The following is a 21,076-nucleotide window of genomic DNA, read 5'->3' on the forward strand; positions in this document are numbered from 1 at the left end:
CGTTTTGCATACATGCATCACATCTAAATCACTGCCTCGTATTGCAAGTCCTTCCCCAAAGCTTCCACTTGTTATTATTGTTCTCAACTTGTTACTTGACATATTATCTCTCATCATGTTCATTAATCTGATTGTTTTAACATGATCTTCTGTTCCTACTATATTCTGACATAGATAACGATAAAGAGCAAGTGATATGTTTGGTGTTGTAGTGTATGTAATTACAAAAATGAAATAAGCACTGTGAATAAAAAAAATAATTTTGTTGACAATAATGTTCTTCACAGTTTTTATACTTTATACATTCAACTTTAAACAAACGAGATTGGAATATACATAGGATGTGTAATATTAAGTTAAGTTCAAAACATTTGAATATGAGTCAAGATAAATCAATAAGAGACAACATTGGTAAATTCATTAATTCATACAAACTAGGTAAGTTAACAGGATAATCATATCCGGCAATGCTTGTTTCACCTGACATGCCAATCTAGACACATTAAATCATTTCAGTTTTGAAATTGAATATAATCTGTAAATCTATTGGGCACACGACAAATCTGGTTACAAAAATCTAAGTATTGCATTGTAAATTTAACCTCGGAAATCGCTGTTTTAAAACAAAATGTTTTGAAAAAGAGGATTTTCTAAGGTGAACATTTAGATGGGGGTAGAATAGGCCGTTGTCGCTTTTCGCTACGGTTAAGAATGAACACCGTTAGCATACTAATTCCTGACCCCATTGCCTGCTATGCTCAATTCTTCAAATCAAGCATTTTTATCAGTTAAAATAAAACATCGAAGGATTATTTCAATGTTTTTCTTTCATTTCCATACCATAAACATAGAAATGAATGAGAAAGGGAAAGAAAATAATAAAGAAAAAATACACTTTAAATATAAGGGAAATATATTGGTAGACAAAGAAAATAAATGTCATAAATTGTGGTCTTTTTATGCTTGAAGAGCGTACTGGTAACCAATTTTAGGAAGAACCAAAACAGGTTCTTCAGATCTGAGAAATACCCTCATTCAAATTGATTGACTGATCGGACAGATTGACCTTTCTGACGGATTGGACTCTACTACATCACATGTTGAACTAATACAAATTATGGAATCATAGTTTCGTTTCATTTAATAAAAATGGCGCCATGGAATATTACAAATCGTTCAAGTACGGAACCCTGACATTTTATTATTAATCATTCATCAAAGTTTTAAGAATTAACATTGTGCGTTTGTTAGAAGAGAAGAGAATATGCAGATAATATTAACATTTAAATATTATTAAAGAATTGTGGTTGTCATTTTTATTTAAATTAGGTTTTTTTTTCTAACCCGATGAGTGCTAAAACGGTGTTTATTGCGATTGTTAAATATACTAAATTCTGAAAATGCTCTTAAAATGAAATGAAATGATCAATTATTGCAAATTTCGGAGAATAATTTTAATAAAATAAAGAAGTATGCAAGTGGGACACTATACATTTATTTCCCTTGATTGAGGGAAATATGAAGATTTGTTCACCCGAGAAAAGTCATATTTCCCGAGGGCATCGTCCGAGGGAAATATGACTTTTCGAGGGTGAACAAATCTTCATATTTCCTGAAGGCAAGGGAAATGAATGTTTTATTCCACTATCTACATTTAATTTGTCTTCCTGAAATGGAATATGAAAACAATGAAAATAGTACAACAATAAAAGATAACTGCAACTTTTTATTTCAACAATAACAACAAAACAAAATAAAAAGTTATAACAAATACATGTGTATGATTGTCATGTAATAAAGTATGTGAATACTGGAGTATTAAATGTTTTTGCCACATGTGCATGTATGTTCATGAGTAATTGAAAAAAGTGATAAAGTGTCAAAAGGTATTGTTTTTTTGTTTTTTTTAACAATTTTTAACAATTTTTGAAATTTTCCATGGATAAGCTTCACTTAGTTGGCTTGATAATTGTTCACTGTAACATTAACAGAACAGTTTTCAAATTTTGGAACGAAGAAAAAAAATCCTCTTGACCCACAACACTCAACCTGATTGGTTTTATTCATTTGGACATTCATGCATCTTTTTTGCAATGGTTGTGTACGATTGTCTTTCATATCACATGATTTATTAATTGTTTTCAAACCCCGCATTAGATTCAAATTACTCAAGACATTTTCATAAACTTCTTCCAGTTCCATATCATTTGAAAACAGTTCTAAAAGTTCCTGTGGTGGAATAGGCTGCAGTACTTCAGAAGTTTTTTCAACAACTACATTTTCAATTTCTGATGAATGCTCCTGTTTATTTGTAGAGATTGCCTTGCTCAAAATATCAGATATTTCCCTCTTTTTTTATCACTAACACGGTTTGAGTAGGATTTTAATGAATTTTCACTTCTGTGACCAGACACCTTCATTATGTGACGACCTGTTACCCCTCCTACATCCATTACTGTGATGCTGGTAGGTATATGTCATAGACAATAAAGCAATATGAGATATTTCAGACATCATACCAGCCAGAGTGTTTTTCCCAAGAGGAGATTTGCAATACCATGGAGATTCACCCACATCAAAGGATGCTTTTGGTCTTTGCCATAAAGCTTCAATATCTGGACACAATTTTGAAATATAATTTTCAAAAGAAGCTACTGGACATTTCAAATCACCTGCAAAATTTAATAAAAATATTTAAACTAGATTTTGTTTGTTTTTTCTTTCTCTCTGATAGCAATTTAATAAAGCATATTAGACATTAAAACTACAATGAATGCAATTTCAATAGAGTCCATCTGACAAAATTTATGTAATTTTACTGATTCTGTATGTTAATTATCTTTTGACAGTTATACATGTATTTGAATAAATTTTCTGTAATTTCTTTATTTTGAAATATCATAATTGACATGATTGAATTGAATTTATAGATTTTGTGATGAAAAATCGCAGTCAAAGATCTGTTCTAATGTTTTTATCTTAATATTCTTGTGCGCGTATGGTAATTTTTCTTCAGCAATAATGCATTTTTCATGTATTTTATGCCAATCCATATATAAAGTATATTTGTTTTTTTATTCTATTCATAAATTTATACATTTTGTTACTAAATAATATATCTACCAAGCAAGGATTATTCTGCAGTATGGGTTCTGCACATTGTTGATGGTCGAACAGTTACCTATAGTTGTAAACTTCTATTTTGTTTGGTCGCTGAGTGGAGAGTTGTCTCATTGGATATACCACATCTTCTTACAAATGTCTTATAATACATGTATATATGCACAAAAATAATAAGAAATAGCAAGATGGAAAATTACCTTTCTTCTCGTACATCCTTTCTTCTGTAACTGAGTCAGATGTATCAGTGTTGGCCCTACGATTTTTGTCTAGTTCATCCTTGTTTTGGTAAACATACTTCATACCACTTGCATCTTTTTTCACACGAAATGTATCTTTGGTCATTGTACGTTAATTTTCCTGACCTCTTCTACACAGGAAAAGCATTAACTCAAACCAAACTTTGAACTGGAGACCATAAGGAGTATTGACGTCAAAAACAGGGGTATCACCACTGTAAAGTTTCTGTAAATATCAGGATAATGATCAACTTTAGCAAAGCCCTTGCTCTTTAAATCAACCTTAACTGCTTGGAATATCAAATTGCTCTTGGTAAATTCATTGTCCTTGTTTATGTCAATGTTTCTTTTTTCATGTAGGTATCTTTTTAATCCATATTTGACATTTTGAATAGCCGATTTCTTGAACAAACTTCCGTCATATTTACGAGCATCAGCATAAAAACTCTTCAGAGCAACGTCGAGTTCTGAAAGTTCATACTCCTCAAATTTTGTGTTTTCCCTCCCACTCTCCTCAAGAAATTGTCGGAAACATTTAACTGCAACTGCAGTACTTTTTTTTGTGTTTAGTGAATCTTTGTTTTGTAACAATTCTTCAATTTCATCGTCGTCTGCCACATGAAATCGTTTGGCCATTTTTGTTTACAAACAAAAAATATTCGGAAGCTCTCTAGACTTTTCAATTTATTATTTTTTGTTCAAAGAAAGATAACTCTAGTATAATCTTGAGAAATTCGAATAAGGGGAATATGACAATGGAATATGATTTTCAGAGGGGAATATGATGTTTTGTTAAATATCACATGGGACGGTCTCAACCAATTAAATGTTCGCTTAGCTATCAATATTTACATATAGTGGAATAATATAAAAAATTGCTAACAAAATATTAGGTATATTTTTCCTTAAAATTCATCATTTTTTTTTTGGGAACAACCCAATAAAAAATAAATATATCCAATGATGGTTATGGTTTCAATTATATTTTAATGAAATGAAAAAAAATAAATGCACTCTTATTCAAAACAAGGATGAGTTTAAATATCTTTATCCTTATATTATTAAAATTTTATAAAAAGTAACTTATCCAATTGCAATTATAGATAACTGATTGATGTCAACAGTGCATTATATTTGATAAAAAGAAGAAATATTGGTATTTTTAAACAATGCGAACAACATTTTAAGTATCTTTTCTCTGAGATTCATCATATGTTTTTGAAAAAAATAATCAATCCGGATGTACAAAAATACTAAACTTTAATGGCAGTTCATTATTTCTATTAAAATAAAGAAATAATTGCATTCATATTCAGCATAAACAAAACTCTAAGTTATGTTATCCTTATTCAGAGGCATTAATTGCAAACAACAGTGCATTTGTTTATATAAAAAAAAATATTGGTATTTCTGAACATTGCGAACAGTATTTAGTATGTTTTTCTCTGATATTTATTCTATCTTATGAAAACCAAGATTCACAAAAAGTACTAAAAACCAATGAAGGTTTATGCTTTCATTAAAATAAAGAAATCATTGCACTTTTATATAACAAAAAATACAAAAGTTTAAGCAGCTTTATCCTTATATTATTCACATTAAAAAAAAATATCCAAAGGCTATTAAAATGACAAATTGCGAACAACAGTGCTTAATTTTGATTAAAAGAAGAAATATATCCATTCTTAAACAATACGAACAATATTTTACTAACTTACTGTTATATTCATCCTTTTTTTATGGAAAACAACCCATCCTTATGTACAAAAATTACGTAAGATTTTCCATATGAATTAACGTTAAAATTTGTTACCTTCCATCCTCTTAGTCTGTTATAGGGTTTGAGTCTGAAACGTGTATTTCCGTTATATTGGCTTTCGTTTCCGTTTAACTTACAGTACTTTGTTATCTGCATTTAAAACTCAGGTACATTAATCATGGTGATAATTAAAACTATGATACAATCAAAATAATCGTGTTCAAACTGGACGAATTAGGTTGTGAATAGATCTGGGGTATGTTCTTCATATTAAACTTTCATATCATACAAATACTTTGACAAGGCCAGTTGTTTACACCAGTTACTATTTACTAGCTAACTAAAGATTGAAATGAATAAAACTACGTAAGAATTTGAATAAAAAACATATAGAATCGGTATGTAACATCGGTCATCTACATTCGCCTTATTTTGCTAATAACAAAGTTCTTAATAAAATAATCATTGTTTAAAGAAAGATGTAGGTGAAGTAAAACAAATCTTAAGATGTTGGGACTTTGAACATGTTGAAGATCAAGTGTACAATTTTTTGTCAAGCCTTTGAGATTATCACAAACAATGTGAATGATAAATTAAAAAATCCTAATAATTTTCCAAAGCTCGACTTATTCCAAAAGCTTAAGGATTTGTAAAACATGTTGTTTCTGGTCCTGTGTTGTTGACTATACAAAGCTATATTTAGATTAATTTCCGAAAAGAGAATCTACATTTCGTATAATAGGAGTGATTATTTTTTGTTTCTCTTTTAATGCTTAAAGAAGACTTTTGTCATTTGCTTAAATCTATACATTTTGTAGACATATATTACATTTTCCAGCACTATTAGCTATGGTTCATAAAGACATGACATACATTATACTGAAACATACATGAACTAACAATTATTAAGACAAGAGGTACGGCCTTCAACATCGTGGAACACCCATATCATGTAGTATTATAAAAGGATCAGAAAAGATAAATGTGAAACAATTAAAAAAAAAAAACAATTGCCTGATTTATGGTAAAACAATAAAGAAAACAAAATGAGCGACGTCAACAAACGAAAATGACTGAATGACGACTCGTGACTTGGGCCGGGCAGCATTTGTCGGGGCAAATATCTGTTTGATGATTGAGCGCTCAAACGTGAGACAGTGAAACATAAAAACAAATGATCAAAGCCAGTTGGACATAACTGTCCTAATACACACTATTATATAGCTGGCTGTTTCATGAAACCTTTTTTTCTAAATTATTAACATCAAATTTATCAGCAATCAAAGCCGACCTTCAAAGTTTATGTGACAATACCAATTCTAGGGGCGACGTCAATCAGATGTGGATACTAAAATTCCGAAGATCTGTTTTAGTACATACAATCTAAGTCTCTTTCCTTGTGCAATAGCATCAACATATTTGACTTTCTACACTTTACACAAGAATTCCTAATTCCCAATTAAAATACAAATTGAAAAAATTGGTCTTCATACAAAAAGTGGTCAATATAGGTACAACTAGCTTGTCTTTGGGAGAAATAAATCGTACTTTGTTAAAAATCACTCTGATTCAAACAAAATGCTCTGAAACTGACTTTATCAAGATGCTTGATGTCTTGATTGACAACATATTTGTTACGTTTGGGGGACGTGTTTCTCAACAGACAATCGATATTCTCGTGAGAATAAACTGTGTCCTCTTCTCACCAGTTGGTTCATTTATTCATCTGAGGCTGTATTCATAAAGAAGCTTTCTTAAGAAAAATGAAAAGTAGCAAGTATCAACCCTTTAACCTCACGTTCCGCTGTAAAGTTGAGCAATTGAGAGCGGATGTCCATGATGTTAGTTACCTACATCCCAACATGGGTGAGCCTGACATCGCTTAGATTGAATCTGATCAAATACCATTAATAACTACACTTCTGACTGACAAAAAAAAATCGACATTTCTATTTGTATCAATCACATCACATAAAAGAGACATTCCGCTAATAACTTCATGGTAAAATCGACAAAAGACAAACAGTCTACAAAACACTACAAAGTAAACTAAAGACTGAGCAAAACAAAACCTCACCAAAAACCGGGGTTGATCTCATGTGCTCTGGAGGGGTAAGATGAACTTGCTCCACCTGTAACAAAAGTTCGAAGATAAGTCTCATTTGGTGATATCCCAATTGATTGTTCTCGAATATAACTAAAAGATGGATGAATTTTAATTTATCACATTTTATTTACGATTTTCTATATCAATTAAAGTTAAATTGTTTACCTGCCATCCTCTTAGTCTGTTATAGGGTTGGGTCTGAAACGGGATATTTCCGTTATATTGTCTTAAAAATCTTGGACAGGACAATTCGTACATCCCAGACAGCCAAAAGCACGCCACACGTTTGCAAGTGTTTTACAGCAGGTTGGAAGAAGAAAAAAGTGACCACATTTTGTTTCCCCAGGCACCCGTCTGTTACATTTTCTTTAAACATTAGTTTTCTTACCGGTTAACCGATTAATCGTTCGATAGATTGGATACCTTAACTACATAAGTGTACTTACAAACAACGGTATATTGCTGGGTCTTCCAAGTGTTCCACGAAACCTCTTTCTAAAATATTAACATCTACTTATCAGCAATCAAAGCCGGGCTCCAAAGTTATTGTGAAACTGCCTATTCTAGAGGTGGCGTGAATCAGATGTGGATACTAAAAATTTCTAAAAAGATCTTTCAGAGTACATACTATCTAAGACTCTCTCATCTTGCAATAGTATTAAAACATTTGACTTTTCTACACTTTACACAAGTATTCCCCATTCCAAACTAAAAGACAAATTGAAAGAGTTGGTATTACTTTGTTTCATTAAAAATAATGGCGAACGTAGATACAAGTATCTTGTCTTGGGGAGGGATAAATCCTACTTTGTAAAGAATCACTCTGATTCAAACAAAAAAATCTCTGAAACTGACATTATCAAGATGCTTGATTTCTTGATTGACAACATATTTGTTACGTTTGGAGGACGTGTTTTTCAACAGACTGTCGGAATTCTAATGGGAACCAATTGTGCCCCTCTTCTTGCCGACTTGTTTCTTTATTATTATGAGGCTGACTTCATACAGGAACTTCTTAAGAAGAAAGATAAGAATTTAGCAATATCCTTTAACTTTACGTTCCGCTATAAAGATGATGTTCTCTCACTAAATAATACAAAATTTGGTGACTATGTTAAACGAATCTATCCCATCGAACTAGAGATAAAGGATACTACAGATACAGTTAACTCTGTCTCATATCTTGACTTACATCTTGAAATTGACAATGAGGGTCGGTTGAAAACAAAACTTTACGACAAAAGAGATGATTTCAGCTAGCTTCCCAATTGTGAACTTTTCATTTCTATGTAGCAACATTCCAGCAGCGGCTGCATACGGAGTATATATCTCCCAATTGATACAATATTCCCGGGCTTGTATTTCCTATCATGATTTCCTTGATAGAGGATTGCTGCTCACAAGGAAGCTATTAAACCAAGAGTTCCAAATGGTGAAGTTGAAATCATCCCTTCGTAAATTTTACGGACGCCATCACGAGTTGGTTGACCGTTATGGAATAACCGTTTCACAGATGATATCGGATATGTTCCTTATGTCGTAACTACAATACCCTTCCTTTTTCACGAATGTGACTTACCGAATTAGACTATTTACCGGATTTGTAGCAACATAAGCAACACGACGGGTGCCACATGTGGAGCAGGATCTGCTTACCCTTCCGGAGCACCTGAGATCACCCCTAGTTTTTGGTGCGGTTCGTGTTGCTTAGTCTTTAGTTTTCTATGTTATGTCATCTGTACTATTATTTGTCTGTTTGTCTTTTTATTTTTGGCCATGGCGTTGTCAGTTTGTTTTCGATCTATGAGTTTGACTGTCCCTCTGGTATCTTTCGTCCCTCTTTTATCCGAGTAACCGGTTAGTTCAATATGTCCAATTTGACAACACTACTTTTTACAATATTCAGGCACAAAATAATGAACTTTCTGTTTATAAATATGGGTGTTAAAACGGAACAGTCAAAACAGCATCGTTTGAATAGGGCTTTCACGGTTGACACAATTACCGTATTTGTCCTATAAGAATCGAAATAATTCATGGCAGCTGTAGATAAGTGTTCATTTAACCATGGGTTGGGCATTTATATTCGTGTTTTACCCCTCGCTATCGCTCGGCATAAAATAGTAAAACATAGATTCCCAAACCATGGGTAAAGGAAAACAAATCTACCGATGCCATGAATTATTTCTTAATTTTCCGGCATTTTTAGCCTTGGTTCATAAATACATGACATACTGTACATTATACTGAAACAATGGAATAAAACAATGGCCTGATTTATGATTAAACCTTGAACAATTCAAAATGAGCGACGTCAACCAACAAAATAACTGAATGACGGCTCATGACTTGGGGCGGGTGCACTTAGCATATGTCGGGGTAAAGATCTTTTTGATCGCTCAAACGTGATAAAGTGTAACATAATAACAAATTGTGAAAACCAGTTGGGCATAACTGTCCTAATACAAATTATATTGCTGGGTCTTCTAAGTGTTCTATGAAACCTCTTTCTAAATTATCAAAATCAATTTTATCAACAAACAGAGCCGACCTTCAGAGTTATTGTGATAATACCTACTATAAGGGCGGCGTCAATCAGATGCGCATACTACAAAAAAAAAACCAAGATCTGTTATAATACATACAATCGAAGTCTCTTTCCTTGTGCAATAGTATTAACATATTTGACTTTTCTACCCTTTTACACAAGTATTCCCCATTCCAAACTAAAATAAAAATTGAAAGAATTGATTCTGTTTTATTTCATACAAAACAATGGTCAATCTAGATACAACTAGCTTGTCTTTGGGAGAGATAAATAGTACTTTGTAAAAAATCACTCCGATTCAAATAAAATTCTCTGAAACTGACATTGCAAAATGCTTGATTTCTTGATTGTCAACAGATTTGTTACGTTTTGAGGACGTTTCCTATCAGAATGAAGGCTAGGAAGAAACTTTCGACATTATAAAATAATTTGTGACTGATTGGACTACCCTCAACAGCAACAACTCCAGGCTGAAAGCAAAGGGAGACTTGGATGTTATCACAAAACGAAGAGACATTGAGACGAGCAATTACATTTCAAGAGTTATAAGAAGTGGATGCAGTATTATTTTTTAAGAACTTCCTAAACTGTTATTATGACCTTACAACATTTCGGAGGAATATCAGGGATTTTTTTTACGAAAACCATTTCAAAATTTTATGACATATCTTGTTTGATTCATCCACTGACAAAGATTAAAGCGAATACGTTTCTAGCAGTATTTTTTTTTTTTTGCATCATATCATACCATTTAAAACTATATTGAATTGGAAAACAAGAACGTTTTGTTTTAATCAGTAAATTTGTATAGAAACTCATATAACTTAACTAATTCCAGTACAATAGATAAACAGTACTTTCGTGCTTAACATTGACGATTAGGTGTATTCGTCATTGGACATAACTACTAAGATGCTGGACAATATCATCACCAGTAGAATAAACACAATCCTATTCATCAAACTGTGAACTTTGACCGTAACATTATTCATTGGACAAACTTACATGCAATTCATTTAAACTTTGGTGGATAGTTATCTCATTGGCCATATTGGTATCTAGGATGGGTTTATCTAAACTTTTTGTATATTAGAAAAATAAAATTTGCATTTTTAATGTATTTGTTTTTGCCCCTTTTCCATGACGTAATTATCAATTGAGTCGTAATTACAATACAAGCTTATCAATACTATTTGCATATTTCAAATATTAATGAATGTCTATAAAAACTTTCAAAAATGGAAACGAAGGAAAATAGTTTGACAGTCATCTAGGAGACATGATTCACTTTCATTAAGAACAGGAATTATGTTGTGTTATCCACATTTGCAGGTAGTGGTCTACTCAGTATAAAGTTTCAGTAATATCTGTTTACCAGTTCTATAATAGTTTGGCTTATATATTATATGAGACTATAAATACAAAACTGCAGTATCTAGGTAAGTTAGAAAGTTCGATTATCTTTTTTCACCACGCGGGACAGACATAGAAACTATCAGGTTCAACCCACCTTTTTTTCTTAAAATGTCCTGTACCAAGTCAGGAATACGGCAGTTGTTATCTACAGTACGTTTCTATGTATGTTGGCGTTTCCTTTTGTTGTAGTTCAGTGTTTCTGTTGTTCCGTTGTTTTCCTCGTATAGTTGATGTGTTTCTCTCGGTTTTTGTTTGTTAATCAGATTAGTTTTTGCTTAATCGAATTATAACTATTGAACAGCGGAATACTACTGTTGCCTTTATTTAAGTCGTTTCTTCCATTGTTTGTCGGACCAGAAAAGTCACAAGTATTTCTTACATTTATATTAAAATGCATAATACATAAACAGCTACACGTTCATAATCATTTAAAACTACAAATGATGTTTTTGGTGAAAAATTCGAGGTATTGGTAACTATCACTACAAACCAGTAAAAGTCTGAAATGGCCTATATCTGTACACGACTGTACTGATTTTTACTCGACCAGTCTGAATTGGTCTGAATTTTACTCGACATTACTCGACCCCAGTCTTAACCATACTCGACCGTACTGATTTGTACTTGACCCTTATCTTTGTCATTGAAAATAGTCTGAACTATTACTCGACCAGTCTGAAACAGTCTTAACCCATTCTCGACCTGTGCTCGACCTATTTTATCAGTCTAAACCATACTCGACCAAAGGTCTGAACAATAATCGACCTGTCTGAACCATACTTGACCAAATAACCTCTACTTTTTTTTTAATTTTAGCTGTTAAAATTAATTTCTTTTTTTCTGAAATGATAACAGCCACAGTAAAATAAAGATATATATAAAAACATATATTATCCTTACATTATTCTCAGATTTATCAAATACAGTAGTTAAATCAAATTATCTTATATAATAATTTAGTTATATTAATTTTAAGTTTTAGAGTTTTGTTAAACAAAAAATTCTTTTACCTAAAAACCACACCTTTACTGTTGGTAATTAAACCTTATTAAGGTGTTTCTTGGTTGGCATGTGTTTTTTTTTTTTTTAAACTTAATTTTCCTAAATTCCTAAAGAAAAACTACAAAGGTTTTATAGTTACATACAATAGTTATATAACTATCTTTTTAATGAGTTAACAACAGCCAAAAAATCACTGAAATTCTTTAAACTTATATTATAAATATATCTATTCTTATTATAATTTGGGATATATATAATATATATCAAAAAGGGATAAAAAAGGTAAGGAAATGAATAAAAAAAAAATTCTGAATAGTGATAAAGTATAAAGTAATACCTCCTGCTTGGGGCAAACTCATTAAAAAGATCACACCTGGTCAGAGAGAATTAATTTCTAATTAACATTCAGTAAAAAATGGCAACATCCTGTAAAACTTAAATCGCAAGGCCTTTTGAATTCACTAGATAAGTAATACACGAGTTTAAGAAAAATAGGGCTTTCTTTTTACCTGTAAAACACACATGTACTGAGGTAATTAAACCTCATTAAAGTTCTTCTTGTATGCCATGTCTTTAATTTTGACAAAAGTTATTTAAATATAATTGAAATAATTTTTTTCTGCAACTTTGGAACACATTTCCTTTTTTAAATGGTTATAAAGGATTGTTATGGAAGTTCTATTATCATGATTATATTAAATTCTTGGTTTTACAAAACAAAGGTGTGATCTTTTAAATTTATTAAGTTGCTTCATATACTATTCTAAATATATTTTAATAAAAAAAATGTTCACTGCATTATTAACTAAACTCAACTGACACCATAAATCTATACAAGGCTTAAGTAAATGGTGAAAATTGTCCAGTTACCATAAAATATATCTGAAACATTCAAAAAATTTTGAATAACATTGTAAATATAAGTCACAATTCAGTTTTGAGATTATTGGATCATCTTGTTTTATTTTTATTTTAAAGGTGATATATATGTAAGTGTTGATGAATATGGTGTTGAATTTATATTATGTTTATTGTAAAATTTTGGTTTCAATGCCATATTGAATACATTTTAAATTTCAAATTGTTGTTCAAATTTCTAGCTAGGGGAAATTGTTGTTAAAAACAGTTCCTAAATTGATGAAATACAATAGATAGATACAAAAATATGTCTAGGTTGGTTAAGACTTGGTCAAGTATGGTTCAGACTAGGTCGAGTATGGTTCAGACTAGGTCGAGAATTGTTCAGACTAGGTCGAGCATTGTTCAGACTAGGTCGAGCATGGCTCAGACGCAAATAAAATGGTTAAGTACTGGTCGAGTGTGGTCGAGTACAAGTTCAGACTGTTAAGTATGGTTCAGACTACAGTCGAGTATAATCAAGTAAATTTCAGGCCAATTCAGACTGGTCGAGTAAAAATCAGTACAGTCGAGTACAAATATAGGCCATTTCAGACTTTCAATGGTTTGTAGTGTATCACAATGGGCAGAAAGAAAATAAGATGAAATAAGAGGATTATGCGGTCATATTTTATTAATACAATATAGGAGCTCTTAACATAGAAGAATTCCATAGTAGCGGATTAAAATTGTGTCAATCAATCTTACCTCTATTTCGACCTGTTGGTGTCTTTTTTACTTGATAAATAAGGTAATTATAACGAGTTAGATATGGATTTAAGGAAGTGGAATTTAAAACAAAAAAACAACAAAGAACGTTTTTAACTTCACATAATACTTCGCTGACCTTATATTGTATGCAGCAATGTAGTTACTTCCTGTTAAACTTGGCCATTTATAGACACAAAAAAATGCATATTGTTTGCATTGCATTATGGTACAATAAATTTATACCAAACACAAAATTCACATGCCATCAAGCATTCACAATAGAAAGTGATATTTTCCAAATAACAATCATGTAATTAGGTCTTTCCACTTTTCCGTGGAAAGACCTATTGGTTTTCTTCTGATTATTATTATTATTTTTTTTCTTCCGCCTAATTTTTTTCCTTCGCTGTTTTTTTGTTTCGCAAGATGCCGCTTAGACAAATGGTATATGATATCGAACAGTTAATACGCTTTTGAAACTGACACCGCGTAACCAAAAACTTTTCCATGTAAGAGTTACCTCCCCAAACACTGTTTTTCTTGTTATTACTTATACGTCCCAACCGCAAAGGAAACTGACTAATTTATTTTACCAAAATGCTCGTTAAATCCTCAGGATGATTTGATAAATTTTGACCGAAGCTATCCGGAGACTCCATATGAGAGTTATTTCCCCTTATGCATTTGATATAAGTGATGTGCATTTGTTACTGAAAAACCATAACTTATAGAGACCTGAGGTCTTTTTATTTGAGGTCCTCGGTCCACAAAAAAAAGAAAATAAGGTCAAGGTCAAAGGTCAAGGTCATATTCTAAATTTTGATTTTGGCTTGTTATCACTTTTTTTCAGAGATTGTATAAGATATCGACAAAATATTTTTACGGAATTGTTAGTTGCGACATGTCGTAACACGTAAATTTTAGTTGAAAGGGTACGTAGACATTTAATGGGAGTTTCGCCCCTTTTATATCTAATATTAGCTGTATGGTAATATAACTCATTAACAATATATAGTAGAGACCTAGAGTGTTTTGATTTGAGGCCCTTGTTTCATGACCTTAAAATTGGGGTCAAGGTCAAAGTTTGATTTGACGTTCTAGATTTTGACCTTTGCTTGAACTTTTAATGTATGCCTGATAAAGCTATGGTTCTTTGTGCATTAAGTTGCAAGCCATATCACCTTTAAAAAATTAACCGCAAATGACCTTTTGTAAACCGGAAGTAGCTATTTCTTGTCCATATTTAATGTTAAAGTACATAGAACCATATATTTTTGGAATCGTTGTCAAGTAAACTATCAAATGATACCGGAAGTGCCTTTTTCAAACCGGAAGTAACAAATTATCTCCCTTATTTCACACAAAAATGTATAGAAACCATATATTTTTAAATTCAGCGTATAATAAGCTCTCATTTGGCGCTAAAAATTACATTTCTAACCGAGTTTTAATATTTTTCACATCAAAATATATCGTTTCGGGTGGAAAGACCTTCAATTGTTCTCTGAACAATTGGTTTTTAATTCTTTCTATGTTTGTTCATTTATATTCGCCGGGCACTGGGATGTTGGTGGTTAATATGTTTTTTTTGTAAATCCCATTAAACTTCAAATGTATTTTAAAATGAATAACCATATCAAATCACTTAATATTAAACCAACTATATGGCGTAAATATTGAATTGAAATATTTTAGCTAAAAACTAAATACTCAGTATACCAAACTCCAGCAATACATGGATGATGATCTCAGATGCTTCGGATATGTTAGCAGATCCTGCCCAAGATGTGATTGTCAAACACACAAGTCCAAAACGAAATGACAATGACATGTCAAAACAAATGACTAAAAGACAAACAACAATCTACAAAACCCAACAAAGAAAACCTTATACAAAGCAACACGGAAGGGCAAACAATTCCAAATTCGAAGAAGAAAAAGCACACAAAAAGAAACCAATTATAATATTCTGTTGTTGATGTTTGTTATTCGTATTTTTTTCCAGAACGATTTGGTTGTTGACGGTTATTTTTATCTGTTGTCCAATATTTTGTGAACTTCCTAGTATCCTTTCTATGTTTTGTCATTAATAAATAACAACTTCCAAATCACTATGATATTTATACTCGCCATGATTTAAGAAATGTTTTAAAATTGCCTTAGCAGTTATTTTTCTGAGGTGTTAGTGTTCCGAATGAAACAAAAAGGTAATAAATGTATCATATTGATGATTTTGTCTTTTTTGTCTCATTACATTCCCAAGTTATTGGGATATCCAGACATATTCAATGTAAAAGTTATCATTATTATTATTCATAAATGGCATAATTTCCTTTCAACGTTTCATTGCTTTATCCAGACATTTCCAGAAAATGTTATTTTCATTTAATGTGTCTGTTTTGCGAATGTGGTCATTGGCATCCAATGACATCATATGCAGTACACAATGCGGTATTTCTGTTTTGGTTACACTTTCTAAGTTTATAACAATTATTCTTGCTTGTAATCCAAGGAAATGTTCAATTCCAACATTAGCTTCATAGTTTGCCCATTCATTGTTAACAAACTCATTTGAAATCACTAAGATTATCTTTTTGCATTTTGAAATTGAATTGCTTATGGCAAGTCTATTTTGGCCAGGATGTACATCTCCATCGCCTCTATCAGACAAAAGAAGTTTATAATTTCGTCTCTCTTCAAGAAATAAGCGCAAAGGTCCATATACCCATTTGTAATCACTATCACAATACGCTACATATGCATCATATTCAAGTGCTTCTTCTTTTGACTTACGGAAAAGTGGATTGGCCATTCCGATAAATAAACAAAAATATTGTAGGTGTAACTTGTAACGATATCCAACTAGAATGAAGAAAAGAAGCACAGCAAATAATGTGACGGAAAAAATAACCCATGATGTTGTGATACAACTTATTCGTATAATTCGCAAGTGATTGTAAACAGCATTTGTTGTTGTAATATATCCATCTTTTTTGACACACGAATAACTACCATTGCTGTCAAGTTTCACTTTAGTAGTAAATAACCATTCTACAAAATCTAACGAGATGCAACTACAGACAAGAGGGTTTCCCTCTAATAAGACTGTCATTGTTCTATTTGATTTTTCAAAGAGCACTTCAATGGCGTCAATTTCCTTGGTTGTCAAATAGGCTATCTTGTTGTTTCTGACGTTAAGGACACTTAGTCGGTTAAAGTCGTCTACACGTAATGGAATACTCGTGAATAAATTTCCTTCAAGTATCAAAGATTGCAAAATGTCTAATTGATTTTTAAATGTTGATATTCTGAATCGATCTTTAAATGCATTTCTTGCAAAGTCGATATGCTTCAAACGTTTGAGTCCATGGAGGAACATACTTTGATGATCACCTTTGAGGCCAATACTTAGTGAAGAACTTTGCATTATCAACTGCTCCAAATTGACGCCAGATTGGAGCAATTTATGATTTAAAAGGCTGCATTTGAAGTGTGATATATTTAGTACTTTCACGTACTGCAATCCGTTAATAGTGTAGTTGCAGTCATACAATGATGTGTATGCTAAATCAAGCAGTTGCAGGTGTTTGAGTCCTTTCAATGTAAGGCTGTTGATTGAATTCCCTATTACGTCGATACAGGATATGTTTAGGAATTCAAATGGCAAAGGAAACCATAGTACAATATCTTGAGGACTTGATGAAGGAATAATGTATAAGGATTTGTTATCAGTTAGATCAGTCTTATCAAGTGTACGTCCTGTTCCATCTATCTTTACTTTATTTTTATTAAATTGATTGTTGATATTAGACATGTCTAATCTCTTCAGATGTGTAAACAAATTAAAATACCATATTGTGTAAAGCTGGTGAGAATCAAAGTCATTGTTACTTAAGTTTACATTTTCAAGACAATGTTTGTATTTCATGTTCTGAAAAGCAACTGCATCTATCATTCTTATACCATTGAAGGTCAAAGATAATTTTTTTACACAAATATTACCGATATATGCAAATAATTCAGTTGTTATAATGAATTCACCATGCACTCTAAAATTATTGTTCAAATCCAGTTCATTCATTTGTCGATTTTCAAACACGTGCAAAGCTGGCAAAGTATTCGATAGTTTTAGAAAACGTGCATCTGGAATAACAAGACTAGATAGAAATCTTACAGGCAAAAAAGAATCTGTTTCTATCCTCATTAATTTGCCTTTTATCTTTAGATATCTTAATGGCGTTTTTTCAAAGGCATGAAACGTACAGTTACGTAAAACATGAATTTGAATCTCACTATGTAAGTACTTCAGATTTTTCATGACAGAAAATATTTCCGCAAATGATCCATTTGACGGCCCACCATAACAAAACACTTTTGTGATATTAAGAAAATCTAACCACGACTCTCTTAGATACGTTGACAGCAAATCATGTGATATATGTAGTACTTGGAGCTCATCAAGTGCTTCAAATACGTTTCTTTGAAAACTTTTCATTGGGTTATCGACTAAACTCAGTTCTTTTAAATGTGGCAAATTATCAAAAGCTGATTTGTCGATTGAGGTCACATTACAATCACTTATATCCAAATATCTAAGCTGTGTATATTTAGTAAAAGTTTTCCTAGCTATAATGTTCAGGTTATTATTAGACAAATATAAATCTGTTGTGTTTGGTGGACAATCTGTTGGTATAAATGTTAAATTCCTTGAGCTGCAGTTGCATCTTACTAACTTTTTTGTTAATGTAATATTACAATGTTTCGGTAACACATACGAACTGACACAACTAATGCAGATAAACAACACAAATTGACAGAACATCATTGCGCAAAAAACTTTGATGAAAAATGCTGAATATCACTGTTAGACTATAAAAATAATAATGTTTTTCAAATATTTAAAGTGTTATTTAAACATTACAAATATAACCAGTCATACATTTTTTCTAGAGGTTATTGATGTGTAAACTAGAGGTTATTGATGTGTAAACTAGAGGTTATTGATGTGTGAACTGGGGCGATAAACCCACAAACAGAATAAAAGTCCGAAGGATTCGGACTTTTATGTAAAGTTTGCGAGTCTGCTATCCAGTTTACACATCAATAATCTCTAAAAATGTGTTTAATCCTGATAATTCTTTACCGAAACATAAGCAATGTTTTATTAACATGTGTTTGTTCATTCCTACTATTTACCATCAAATGCATTGACATTTCGTAACTCAGGAGTAAGCCGCCATATTGACTTTCTGAAATCCAAAATGTTCGAAAAATGCAATAAAATCTAAGATAGAATAACACCCACTTAAAAAAACTTCATTTTAATGAAATATTATCCAAATTTAAGCGTACAAGTAACGAGATATTCGAGAGTTTTCATCAGTATGACGTCATGTTTTGCGATGACATTAATGCGCCATGAAATTTCGAGGATTTCATTTTATTTTGATTTTATTCATTTATCAAGCATTTTCAATGCATTATTATGTTTTGTTATGCATAAGAATAGAAATACCGGAGGCAGTTATGTATCTATTTGTGTTGAAAGGTCACAAGTGTGTCTTACATAAATATAGAAGAGCCTAATACATAAACATCAACACGATCAAAATAATCTAAGTCTATACATGATGTTTTGATGATAAATTCCAGGTATTGGTAACTATCACACTGGACGACAGAAACTGGATATAATAAGAAAAGTAGCAGTTACATTTTATTAATACAGAAAAGAGGAGTTCTTAAAAAGAAGCAATTCCATTTATGCGTATATTAAAATGGTGTCATTTACCTTTACATAATTCTTTCCTGGCCTAATACTGTATACAATGTAGTTACTTCCTGTTAAAATGTGTCATTTATATATATATAACATACTTGGGGTTTGCATTGCATCATGGTACATTAAATGTATATCAAACACAAAATTCATATGCGATCAAGTATTTACAAAATGAAGTGATGAAGTGATATTTTCCAAATAACAATCATATGATATTCGTTCATGTTATTCTATGTTTGTTCATTTATATTCACCAGGTACTAGAATTTTGGTGGTTAATACGTTATTTTTGGTAAATCTCATAAGACTTCACATGTGTTATCAAAATGAATAACTATTTTAAATCACTAAATTTTAAACCGGCAATGGCGTTCACTTTTAATTGATATTTTCCAGGTAAAATCTAGCATACAAAACTCCACCAATACATCGATGATGATCTCAAGTGCTCCGGATGTGTTAGCAGATCCTGCCTAACTTGAAGCATCAGCGGCGTTGCTTATCGCAAGTACCAAACTCGGAGATAAGATCTCATTCGGTGATTTCACGACCAAAGAAAAGAGGAAGGAATTTTCTCTACGACAATTGAAACATATCCTTGATCATCCTTGGACCAGATATAACTTGGCGGCCAAACAACTCATGATGATATATGTGATATATGTGAAATTAGGATCGATTGCTTCAATTTTGCCAATTGATACAGTTAGTCCTATTAAGTCTTTGCATGCAGCAACACGACACTTTATATGAATAAAAGATTAATGACATTCGTCAATGAGGTAGGAACTGAAAACAAATTAGATCTAAAAAAATAGTCTTAAGAACATAAATTTGTCTGCACCAGATGTGCATTTCGACAATCAATGTCTCTTCAGTGATGCTAGAGGCTAAAATATTTGAAAAACCAAAGCTTATAAAAAAGATGAAAAGCTATAAACCAAAAAAGGACAAAAAGGTATAGCTAAATCCGGACACAGAAATAGAGCTTTGCATGAGGGAGTACAATTCACCCGTGTCTATACCAAATTTAAACTTGTGATGATCGTCTCTAGGCTAGACAATTTTGGGGAAATACTAAGAGACAAACACATTATGAAAACATGAAGATTTCTTTCATATACAGAAAAAAAACATGAGCTATACAAATAAGACATAAGCTATACAAATAAGACATAAGCTATACAAATAAGACTATGTGGTATGTTTGTCAATGAGATAACTTTCTACTAGAGACCGAATGACGTAACACTTAGCACATATCGGTTACCATACGGACATAGTCAATGAACAATACCCATACGGCAGGGAAAGCTTTGAAAGGTTACGACATGACAAATAAATACAAACCAATTCAAACCATTTGTCTCATTGGTAGTCATACCACATCTTTTTTTTTTGGCATTACAAAATATAAAATTCAAGAAAGGTGGAGGATACCAAATAGATAGTCAAACACATAAGTCCAAAACGAACTGAATATGTCATGGCAAAA

General features: G+C 31.7%; 3 protein-coding genes and 1 long non-coding RNA gene across 6 annotated transcripts in view; 1 reads left to right on the forward strand and 3 right to left on the reverse strand.

The window, feature by feature from the left end:
- The window catches only part of LOC127720525 (tRNA pseudouridine synthase-like 1), a 206,835-nt gene that overhangs the window by 76,221 nt on the left and 109,538 nt on the right, over window positions 1-21,076 (forward strand). The gene's annotated exons all lie outside the window — the stretch shown is intronic.
- The window catches only part of LOC127720529 (PDZ and LIM domain protein 4-like), a 197,662-nt gene that overhangs the window by 49,669 nt on the left and 126,917 nt on the right, over window positions 1-21,076 (reverse strand). The window lies entirely within an intron of this gene.
- Window positions 1-21,076, reverse strand: part of LOC127720532 (uncharacterized) — a 362,531-nt gene that overhangs the window by 21,631 nt on the left and 319,824 nt on the right. The gene's annotated exons all lie outside the window — the stretch shown is intronic.
- LOC127720523 (toll-like receptor 4) lies at window positions 1,714-19,659 on the reverse strand. Its single transcript, XM_052227114.1, has 6 exons — window positions 19,591-19,659; window positions 13,797-18,668; window positions 7,196-7,250; window positions 5,173-5,268; window positions 3,321-3,585; window positions 1,714-2,672 (listed from the first exon to the last, which is right to left on the reverse strand). The coding sequence occupies exon 2, from the start codon at window positions 18,622-18,624 to the stop codon at window positions 16,135-16,137; it is 2,490 nt and encodes an 829-aa protein (XP_052083074.1). The 5' UTR covers window positions 18,625-18,668; window positions 19,591-19,659; the 3' UTR covers window positions 1,714-2,672; window positions 3,321-3,585; window positions 5,173-5,268; window positions 7,196-7,250; window positions 13,797-16,134.

This window comes from Mytilus californianus, unplaced genomic scaffold (genome assembly GCF_021869535.1).
Source record: "Mytilus californianus isolate M0D057914Y unplaced genomic scaffold, xbMytCali1.0.p SCAF_11, whole genome shotgun sequence".
Lineage (NCBI taxonomy): Eukaryota > Metazoa > Mollusca > Bivalvia > Mytilida > Mytilidae > Mytilus > Mytilus californianus.

Bases quoted from the DNA above. Each gene is read 5' to 3' on its own strand.
- LOC127720523 (XM_052227114.1), bottom strand. From the start codon at position 18,624: ATGATGTTCTGTCAATTTGTGTTGTTTATCTGCATTAGTTGTGTCAGT.